Below are 11416 nucleotides of genomic sequence, written 5' to 3'. Positions count from 1 at the left end.
AAACTAAAGGGAACATTTCCTGATTTTATTTTCCATATTGTGCTGATCTAATGACGGCCTGCTGCGTCTCCACAGAGGAACCAGAACCACCAGAGAGTGAACCAATATAAACACATGACGCAAAACAAAAGAGAGAAAATGTTGCAGACTGAACACAGGATTCAGTAAAAGTGCACAGCAACGTATTGAGAAGAACACGGCCAAACTAAATGTTGGTTACTCTGGATGGACTATTTTAATGTTACACTAAACCAGGCTGTCTGTGCTGGCTCTGGAGAACAACTTCAGTCCAGTTTTGTTCCTGAAGTCATGGACGGCGTCTCCAAGGTCCCTGAAACTGACTCAGCACATAAATGGCAACGTAAACTTTTCAATTACAAGTACAAAATAGAAAAACCCACAGAGATTGCAGCGTTGTGGTTTCTCCTGTGACAGCAGCAGGGATTTAAATAACCCCAAAGAAAACAGGCGCTGGAGGTAAAGATCCGGACTCACACACTCCAGTCGCTCTATCCAAGTCACCATCTGACCCCGTTTTCTCCCTCATTTCGCAAATGGGTGTCCCTTATCGTGCCCGAGACCTGCCTCTGAACCGGAAAACACACAAATAGGAGGAGGAGAAGGGTGGGGAGACGGAGAGGCCCGAGGTTTTTATAGCTCAGAGGGAAGGAAAAATAGATTTCATGGGACGGATAAAGAGATGCAGCAGATACACATCATGGATCAGAGGCTCCTTCAGAACGCAGCAGAGTTTCAGACGAGTTATGTCATTCAGTTTGATCTTCTGAAGCCTTTACAGATTCACAAAGAAGTTCTTTTTGAACAGGAGCATGAAAGTACAGCCTCTGCACAGCTTCACCACTTTATCAATGACCTCAGATTGACCCTGCAGTGACCCGAAGCTAACAGACAAGCTAACGGCTAATGTGACATTTTATGACGAGTATTTGGTTCAGTTGATCCGTTTCTGTTCTTTGGTGTGTCGACTTTAAATGTGATGTGGTGGTTTTTTGTTGAACTGGTTTTAAACTGGGTGTCTCGGTGGTTAGCATCGTGGCCTCACAGCTAGAAGGTCTCCGGTTGGCGTCCCGGTGAGGACACCCGGGATCTTTCTGCGTGGAGTCTCCATGTTCTCCCCGTGCAGCGTGGGTTCTCTCCGGGTTCTCCGGCTTCCTCCCACAGTCCAGAAACATGCTGAGGTTAATTGGTGATTGTAAATTGTCCGTAGGTGTGAATGTGAGTGTGCTTGGTTGTCTGTCTCTAAGTGTAGCCCTGTGATAGACTGGTTACCTGTCCAGGTGAACCTGCCTTCACCCTGAGTCAGCTGGGATAGGCTCCGCCCCCATGACCCTGGTGAGGATGAAGGTGTAGAGATGATGGATGGATGGTTTTAAACCAACCTGTGCTCCACATGAAACCATTTCCTTATTTCTTCCCCAGTTTTTAATTATTTATGAGGCACTTTGAAACACTCAACAATTCACATCCCTGCAACGAAAAAAGATGCACCAATAATGTTTTTACAAAGAGGATTATGGATTTCTCTTTATATCACTCAGTGAATCAGAAAATCCTGTGAACAACATGTTCTAGAAATCAGGCTGTGGGTGAGATACGAACCACCTCCTCCACAAAGACGTCCTGAATGTAAATAGAGCTACAACTGGAAAATGTGGTGTTTCTAAGGTGCAGGTTTCTGGCTCCCAGTATGAGAAAAAAAATAAAAACCAATGAGAGAAAACAGCCTTAGAGGATTGTCTGTGTTTGTTAGACATCCTCATGCAGCCTCCACGGCTTCATACTTAGTCTGCTGCACAAACATCCAAACCTGTATTTTAGACGCTTTCTTCAAACTCGTCAAGAAAAATGAGCAAGAAAACCAGTTTGTGCCTGTTTCCACCTTCAGCGATGACTGAATAAACGCCGGTGAGAGCGTCTGATCAATAAGTGACTTGACAGTCGTATAACCAAAGCATGATTCAGCGTTTTTAAGCTCGACCACGATCGCCCCATTAAGCCGACACCGACAAAGTTCTGCTTTAACCCACAGCGCCGCTGCACACTGTGTGGGTCGCATCAGGCCCAGGGCTGACCGTTGGGTTGTGTGGCCTTGTTGTTCCCTCTCTGGTTCCCATGCAGCCTCCTATCAGCTGACCGCTGCCTGACCGGTGGCATCGGCCTGAACTCTGGTTCAAAACGTCGCCAAGTTCACAGTGACTGAGCGTCCATCAGATAACGCCCTTGGCAGCGCTGCCAGGCCCTGCGGCGGACATAAATAGGCCAGGCTGTTTGTGTCCCATTAATTTTCTGCCACATAACTTCCCCCTATTCTCTGCCTGTCAATGAGGGCGGTCAGGTGGAGGCGGCGCTGCCTGCTGACCTCAGCGCCGGCCTCAGCGCCGGCCTCAGCGTCACTTCAGCTCGTAATCAGGTCGCAGATTTGTTCTTGGTGTAGCGGGAGAGCAGCTGAAGACGTTTATAATAAAGCTGTGAGGACCACAGCGTCTCCTCCATCAGCACCTGGGTGGGTTTTCTAGGTGACGCTGGTTCTGGGCCAGAATGTCCCAGTTCAGCACAGCAGCTTCATCCGGGCCGAACACCGTCGAGGAGAAACCCCACGACACCGAGATAACGCTCTACTGTTTAGTTTAAGCACCTTTGAAGACCCCCGCAGGTAGAAATGAAGGAAACAGAATCACATGGAGGAGCTGTTCTGACCCGTTCTGTGTGGTTTCACTACAACTCTGCAAAGACTACATTCATATCATAAGTTACCCACAGGTCCATTAGGAGGCAGAAACTGGACCCAGAACGTTCCAGAAGCTGCTTCTTCTTTCCAGGTGCTCAGAAGTCACAGAACCAGGAGGATGGGATGAAAGAGGAACACTTACAGCTTCATTTTGTGATTTTATTGGATGACTGAGTTTCAAACCAGAACTTGTTGAGCTGAAGGAGCAGAGATCTCCTCCGTCCTGTGTGATATGTGACGTTTGCAGCCTGAAACATGAGCTTCACATCGTGTTCTGTCTGCTCCGTTTGGTTGGGCTGGTGTTGGTTCTGACTGCGTTGGGATCCCATTGAGGCGTGTTGCAGGTGGATGAAGGTTTGCTTTGACGGATTAGGACTGTGGTTTCATCTGAAGTCGATGATAAACTTGTGGCTATTAAACGGTTTGATGATTGATCTGATGAACCTGTTCACAGCAGCACCGTGTACAAACCGTTGTGTCACCTGCATGTCTGGAGATCCCTGCTGGGCTGGGCGGCCACAGAGTGGATCCGTGCATCATCAGGGATAAAGGCGGTGTTTCTTCAGAGGCTTTCGTTGTGTAAGAAATGAACAGAGAGCTGGAGAGATGTTTTCCAAGCCAGCTGCCGTCTGAACTCATTACAGCAGACACTTGATCTGTGTCACAAAAGCGACATTCAGCCATCGACGAGACCTTCTGAGGTGCCTTCAGGTGCAGTATGAAACCAAATCAATCTAATAGCAGTCATACAAACAGCATGTCAGTGTTTTACCAACAATCATGAACCTGTCGTACAATCTGGATTTGTCGAGAGCAAGAAAGTCATAAAACAAGAGACTGATTTTGTTTATCATCTTCTACTTTAGTCTTTCCATCAACTGTACAGCAGCTACGTCCGACACACTCAGTGAATCATAAACAGGACAAATATATACAGGCTCCGTAAAGCGGAGAAAGTGCTATCTCCTTCCACAATCCATCCGTACGTAAGACTTCACAGCGTGTCTGTTAGGATTCGACACAGAAACGTCCTGACAACAGTAACTACAGGTTTACTCTCGCTTCTAAACAAAAGGTTTCTAGCAGTGGATCAGGTTTATGGACAGTCCTTTACAGGTTAGTGTCTCTATCTACAGCCTGTTACAGATAAAGTACGACAGACATGATGCATCTGCATTTAAATACAGCTTATTCATGATGCTACTTCATTTCATACACACACAATAGCACTGGTAAAGATATATATACTCATATATATATATATATATTTAACATTCAGATTTATTTTAAAACAGCATTTGAATGGGTTTTGAAGAAGATCCTGGTTGTGGAACCAACTTGTCAAAATCAAGTGCAGGCTCCACTTGAGAACCTCCCAAAGCGTCCTCCTGTGTTCAGCTGAAGCGTCTCCCAGCTCGTCCCGGGTCATTCAGCCTTCATTCAGCTCAGGTGACTCTTTGTTTGTTTGCAGTGTTTCTGTGGAGCCTGCAAACGTCCAGCGCTTTGCTCAGAGGCACTTCAGAGAGGCAGAGTGTCAGGAAGCAAAGCGAGGCGGCTGGAGGGGAAGTCTCCGACCGGACTGACGAAGTTTAAACGCTCAGTTTGCTAAAAGGCTGTCTGAGCATCTCAAACATCTTTTTCTAAACGTGAGTAAAAAAAAAAAAGACAAACACTCCTGACTTTCAGCCCAGCAGATGTATGTAAGCGGCTACGGACATGAAGGCTGGTGGATCTGTGGACACATTCACTCTCCTGTTCTGTAGACGTGCTCAGCAAACGGCAGCTGAACCAACACGCTGTAAAAATGTCAAACTGAGGCGTCTTCACGGAGCTGTCGACTTCCACTGATGCACACTCTGATCGTTCAGGAACTTAAAATGGATTTACAGACTGCAGAGAGGCAGCAGAGTCGTCCCCTAGCAGGAGTGAGTCCTTGTAAATGGGCCTACGGCTCTGTTCATGAAGTCCAGTCCTCACCGGGTTCCTGCTGCACCTCAATGCATCAGAACCTTAACATGCAAGTAAAGGAACCGGACATCTGGGACATGACTTGTTTGAAAATGTGCTACTAGTTAAGGTGGTTTCTTAGGTTTGGATCAGACCGCTGAGGAAGTGATGAAGCTACGACAGAAACCCGTCTGAGTCCATGGAAATGACAGGAGGGCCTGAGCTGCACCATCAGAACCGGCGAGTGTTTCCAGAAGCAGAGAAGGCTCAGTTGGGTGAGTTTGTATTCATTTTTTTGGAAAGTCTGTCAGTCTGTGTTACTATCTAAAGCGGGTAGTTGTAGCTGAAATGCACGTGCAGCCCGTTAACCGGATGCACGATCGGCACCGTTTGCATCTTGGGAAAGTTCTCCGTAGCCAGGGTCCATTTGCACGTCCCGGTCAGCTCCACGGCGAGAGTCTTTAGGATGATCTGCGCCAGTTCTTTCCCCACGCAGCTCCGAACGCCGCCTCCGAACGGCACGTAGCTGAACCGGGCCGACCGGCTCTCCTCCCGGTCCGGCCCGAACCGCTCCGGGTCGAACATCTCTGGGCTTTGGAAGGCCGCTGCCGTCTCATGGGTGTCCCGGATGCTGTACATTACACTCCAGCCTTTGGGGATCTGGTAGCCCTGGAAAGATGAGCAAAACCAGTCGGTGAGCATAAAGAAATACAAACGAGACTTTAAATCATTTAAAGTCTGCACGAGCTCCAGCGTGGGGTCGGAAACTCCTTTACTCTCCAAAATCAGCCAAAAATAGAGCAATTTACAGAAAATCATAAAATGACAGCAGTGTGTGGATCTAAGGATTCAGGGAGATTTAGGGAATGAAATAGCAGCAGTGGAAGTGAAAGAAAGTGTTTAAGTTTAACTTAATGTGAAGTTATTACTCAGGAAACTTGGTTCACTTGGTTTTCAGCTGCATGTGTTCACTCACTCCCTCATTCATTGGCTTAATCCAGATTTCTTTCTAACCTAATCCCAATTATTTCTGCAGAGTTGGGATTTCCTTGTTTTGGTTCCAGGAAGATTCACTCCAACGAACAGGCATAAAGACATTTTCAAAACCACAATTACTTCACGGCTATAGGGGTTTTTACACCGTGAGAAGTCGGTGCACAAACGGCATCGTGAGCGCCACAATAGTATCCTGGGAATTCTTCTGCAATCACTTTAAACTTCACTTGTCCTTTTGCTATAAACGCAGCAAATTGGGGGCACTCTGAGGGCACGGAAAGGGTATTTAAGGCCCGGCGACGGGGCCACGTCGGGGCAGTTTCCCAGGAAAGGCCGCCATCGTTCAGTATGTGAAAGTGTTTGACGGCCAAAGCGCGGCCAGCCGTGCTGCACGACGGATGGACGGAAACTGAATTAGGCTGAAGTGAGGTTTAGTTTGCGTCCAGCGCGACGGTTTATTTGTGAAAGCTCCTTTAACTGTGATTATCAGGATTCTCCACAAGGAGGAGCCACGCAGTTAATATCAGTTCTACACAAGTGGCCCCCTACAGGCAAAGGAGGGAACAGCGTGTTTGCCACGACTACGCCACCTACAGGCAGCACAGCAGCAGGTTTTCATACGCTTAGCTACTTTAATTAAATAGCTGGAAAATAGCCCCATAAACACCCATTACATGAATCCAACGGTGACTTAGTTGTCGGTCACTCCACCCACACTGAGGAGACCTGGTTTCATCTGCTTCAGTTGGTGCATTCCTACATTCCTGCAACACTTTTGGGATCCATGAGAAGAAGCTTGAAGTTGATGCTTTTAGGATTTTCATTTAATGAAGCATTAAGCAAGTTTTTTTTTTCCAAAAATACACAACTGTTGTTGCTGCATTGCACTGTGTGTTGCTCTGCAGGGGTCAGGCTAGACTAGTCTGGGGGGGGCTTGGGTGTATTGTTGCCTACGTGGTTCTCCAAAGAGTCTTAGATCTTATTTCCATTTAACAAATGAAAATGTGTTCTGTCTTTTGTCAAACCGACCAGAAAACAAAGAAACCTTCCTACCAGAGACTTGGACTTACGTCTAGTTCGAACGTCTGCAGGGCTGTCCGGTAACCGCCAGAGACCGGCGGCAGGAAGCGAAGCACCTCTTTGACCACACAGTCGATGTATCGGAGCTGACTCAGCTTGTCCAGGCTCAGATACGGTAAATGAGACCGGGACAGTGGAAAACCACCGTCATCCCTCGGACAGCCTCCGTTCAGCAGGCGGGTCGTCTCCGGGTCTGCAGAACTTTCCTCTTTGTCCGTGTTCGCGCTGGACGGGCTGCCGTGAGAGTCGAAGCCGAGGTCTTCGGCCTCCAGCTCTGCTCTGGCTCTTTCCAGCACCGCCGGGTGCCGAAGCAGCTGCAGGACCAGCGACGTGGAGGCGCTGGCTGTGGTGGAGTGAGCGGCAAAGATCAGCTCTACCGCCGTTTCCTGCAAGAAGGATGTGAGTTTACTGGTTTGTATTAATGCGCCTGAAAATCAGAGTTAATTTAAGGAACAGCTGAGATCAACTGAGAAAAATATTCTGCAAAAATTAGTGAAAAATTCAGTCTGCTTGTATGAGTGCAGCTCTTTATGAAGGGCTGTCCATCAGCCATGTGATGGTGTGTTTGGTTGTTTGTGCTCCGATCTGCCTCAGTCTACTGGTTTCTAGTGTCGTAGCTGTTCGTCTAAAGACTGAGCAAGCCCTAAAAACTCCTCTAACATGGTCACATCGGACCAGAAAATCAGCAGAGTAATCATCTGATCAGACAAACTCCGGTGTTTAGAACAACATGAGCTTGTGTTTATGCCATTCTTCGTGCCATCTTGTAGAGTCGGACCAGTCTGCAGCATGGATCGCTGTGGTTGCACTGACCCGAGCCCTACACCAATCCAGATCGTACTAAGAGCTAAGCTAAGGATGATGGGGGAATTGTTCTGGTGGCATATTTGCATGCAGGGAGGTCAGCAGGTCCTTCAAGTTGCTTCTGTACTGGGACGTTAACCAGCAGGGTTGCCTCTCTGCACGATCCTCTGCAAACCTTGAAACTGTGAGTGAGGAGCGTTGCTCGGCAGGAGCTGGTTGTTCTGTATAGTAAAGTGGATGTTATGACACAGTGGAAGGGAAAGAAAGAGTCGCTTGAGCTGCAGCAGCAGGCTTTTACCCACAATCTACAGCCAGTGAGTCACAACAGTTTGGGAGTTTCTTCTATAATGTTGTGCACACAGTGATTGTTCCTGAGGCCGGCCTTCTGCCCAGTCATGGAAACCACAAGTTAAATTTGGTCAGGATTCAACGTGAAGTCCTGCATGTCTGCATGGGAAGCTGGAGCGTATGTTGCTGCTCGGGTACCTTGAGCTCCTGGATGCTGAGCTGCTGGCCGTGCTCTTTGGCGCTGGACAGCATGTAGTCGAAGGCGTCGTAATATTCCTCGTCCGCCTGCTGCCGCTCCATCTTCTCCTCGATGATTTTCTCCATGTTGGCGTGCAGGATTTCTCTGGCTTTGATCCCCTGGACGGAGAAAATCCACATAAAAGGACGTTAACTGAACATCAAACAGCTGCCGGAGTCAGCAGATAAAAGCTGGACACCGAGGAGAGCCTAAAGATGAACAAACTTGAATGCTGTCTTTCTCACCTTGCGCAGCCCGCTGAGCGGAGCGTCGATGGGCAGCGAGAAGAGGTTGTTCATGAGCTGCTCGAAGATCCTCGCCAGGTAGACGATGCGCTCCTCCTCCAGCTGCAGGCCCAGCAGCACCCGGACTGCGATGCGAAACGTCAGCGACTTGGCGGCGCTGTACACGTCGATGGCGCCCGGCTCCGAGCACCACTTGGCGATTTCAGACTTGACGACGTCCTGCAGCCGGGGCAGGTAGGACTCCAGAGCCCCCCGGCTAAACACTTTGGCCAGGACCTTGAAAGGGTGAAGGAAACAAAGAGCGAGGAGTCATAAAAAGTTATTACCTGGTACACGGCAGTCAACACCTTTCAGTAAATACTCACTAAAGAGGAGAGAAGGGTGGGGTGGAACAAGACCCACGTAAAGAGCAGAACTGTGAACAAAAAGCTTCCAAACCAGCTCGCCGTGATCAACCAAACGCACCTTCCTCTTCCTCTTGTGCAAGTCTCCGATGGAGTTGACCAGCGTGTTGGGCCCCAGGATGATGCGGGTGCTCTGGGGCCACTGGGTGCACACCAGGCTGTGCTCCCCCAGCAGGATCTTGCGGATGTTTTCTGCACCCGTCACCCGGATGACCGGCTTCCCGAGGAGGTGGGTTTTAAACACGTTGCCATGGCGCTCTCGGCGCGAGATGTGGAAGTTTGAACCCTGAAGTGTGCAACAGAAAATCAGAATTGGGGGTTAATAAGATAATAACAAGATAAACTTCATTGACCCCTTTGGTCGGGCACCTCAGGGAAATTGTGTCCGTCCACGGCAAATCACTTTTTTTAGATGCATGCACAGTTCAAAATCCACATGAGCATTTTTTAAACTAGTTCACAGACTTCAGTTGCATTTGGTGAAAGGTTGCTCCGTGTGTTTGTTTGGCTTTTAAATCCATGACGTTTAAACACCGTGACTGAGGGCATCCACAGTTTCTTTCATTTACAAATCAAGTCATTTCCAACATTGATTGTTTGCTCGGTGTTTACATGCTCATCCCAAATATTTCATCATATGTGTTGAACAAACTTGTTTAGTGTCTGTGCAGCAGCAGATGATTTAGGAAACAAAGCAGATTGTTAGTTTAGCATCATGTGTAAAAGCACTTCCTGCAGGGGAAGCAGGAAACTTGTTGGGAGTGAAAAGAAGCGAAACTCCGAGAAAGTGCTGCAACGAGCTCCTGTGACTGCGAGCAGAGGATGGAAGCTGGTCGGAAGGAGAGAGAGATGAAGGGATGAGAGTGCATTCCTCACAGTGGGAGAGACGAGAGGGAGGGAGAGAGAGGTGGAAGAATTGAACAGAAAACGTCTGTTTTTGCTCCCCAAGAAGGAATTACGCACGGAGCATCAAGTCCGCACATGTTGCATTAACAACAGAACTCTGCCTGCACAAGAATCTGCTGCAGCTTCTCGAAGCTTCCCGCGTTTCCAGATGCATTATCAATAATCTGATCACTGCAGCCTCTTTTAAAGTAATGCAGAACGGAAACCCAGAACAGATGTGCATAAAAAGGGATCCATGCAGACACCAGCGCGCAACAAGACAACCTGCAGCCTGTTTTCAAACGCTTGTAAAAACAGGAGCCGAGAACAGCTCACCTGGAACAGCCAGTGGAAAGTCTCTCCGACCAGCGGCCAGCCCATGGAGCCCTTCGGCAGCGGCAGGCTGCTCTCTTTGTCCCGGGTCAGGCTCCAGCGGAGGCTCCACAGCTGCCGGGTCAGCGCCAGCAGCAGGAGCGCGGACAGGACCGAGGTGAGCGCGGTGGCCAAGGCCGATAGCACCCCGAACTGGGCCAGGGGGAACATCTCCTCCGAGCTGGTCCGCTTCCCAGCATCCACCTGCGTCTGTGCGTTTGAAAGTGTGTCCGGCGGCGGTGCGTAAAGCTTCTGGCCCGTCCGGCTCTCTGCTTCTCCGCCTCCTTTTTCTCCGAGTCCCCTGTAAAATCTGTCCAAATAAAAATAAAGGCGTGTTTGCTCATTCTGTGGACTTACCCTCAGAGGGAAGAAAAAAGGGAAAGAAGAAGTGAGGGACAGAGTGAATGTAAACTCTGTCTGAACTCATCTGTTACCGTCCAGCCTCCTGGCTCATCCACTCATGGTCAGTCATCCACATGTTACATGAGAGTTCATTTCGTTTTCTTCTTCCTGTTATTTTCACGCTCTCAACCAGATTAGTTGTCACTTTTTTTTTCTTTCAGTTCTGGGTTAAAACAAATCCACGTTTTGGTCGCTTTCGCGTGTAAATCTGTAGAAATCACGTGAAAGAGTTTTGGTGAGCAGGACATAAAGCAGTCATCCGATGGGATGGATGCGCCTGCACACACTCTGCTGCGGATGAACTACAGGAGAAACGCGCTTGTGTGCTGTGAGGAAACTCCCCCTCATTCCGCTGTCGCTGCTCCTTCAACATGAGGAGTAGCTGTCAAGTATTCCAAATAGTTTTACAGGTTTGCGTGCGCCGGCTTGTCTATTAGGTTATGCGCCTTTATAGGTACAGTTCAGGGGGCTCAGTCACCCCCCGGGCGGCCCGAGGTTTATAGAGCAGTGGCAATAAATCAGGATAAAAAAGGGGGCAAACGAAGAAAGAGGGATTTGAATACAGTCGGCTACAGTATGGAGCGGATTACCAGGCGGGCTAAAGTAAACTAGAGGGGAGATGTGAGGAAGCGCAAAAAACAAACCTCTCACTTCTTTCCCGCATTAAACAGGAGCTGAGTCCGCTCCGGTCCAAACGGGACACTTACCTCCGACCGGCCTCCAGTCAGCGGCGACCAAAACAGAAATCCGTTTCGGTTCAAGGAAAAGTTTCTTTCTCGTCTCGTTTCTGCCAAACCGGCGACTGTTGGTCCACAGTGAGCGGGCTGCGGGGGGCTTTATAGACCAGGCTGCACGGCATGATCCACCTTCAGCGGATGACGTTGGTCTGAATATGTTAAAGAGGCTCGTTCATTCACAGCGGAGCGGCGCGGAGGAGTGGGAATAAAAAAAACCAGAGCGGAGGCGCAGCGGTGCGTCCTGAGAGAGAGACGAGCTCAGGAGAGGG

At 49.0% G+C, this 11416-nt stretch overlaps 1 protein-coding gene across 1 annotated transcript; it reads right to left on the bottom strand.

Moving 5' to 3' along the window:
• Positions 1-4947: 4947 nt before the first annotated feature.
• Positions 4948-10179, bottom strand: cyp26c1 (cytochrome P450, family 26, subfamily C, polypeptide 1). Its single transcript, XM_008287512.1, has 6 exons — positions 9973-10179; positions 8813-9037; positions 8348-8623; positions 8063-8221; positions 6763-7158; positions 4948-5365 (listed from the first exon to the last, which is right to left on the bottom strand). The coding sequence occupies exons 1-6, from the start codon at positions 10177-10179 to the stop codon at positions 5021-5023; spliced, it is 1608 nt and encodes a 535-aa protein (XP_008285734.1). The 3' UTR covers positions 4948-5020.
• Between the last annotated feature and the right edge of the window lie 1237 nt (positions 10180-11416).

The sequence above is a fragment of the Stegastes partitus genome, unplaced genomic scaffold (genome assembly GCF_000690725.1).
Source record: "Stegastes partitus isolate 25-593 unplaced genomic scaffold, Stegastes_partitus-1.0.2 Scaffold504, whole genome shotgun sequence".
NCBI classification, from domain to species: domain Eukaryota; kingdom Metazoa; phylum Chordata; class Actinopteri; family Pomacentridae; genus Stegastes; species Stegastes partitus.
This window is presented reverse-complemented; position numbering and strand designations above follow the sequence as displayed.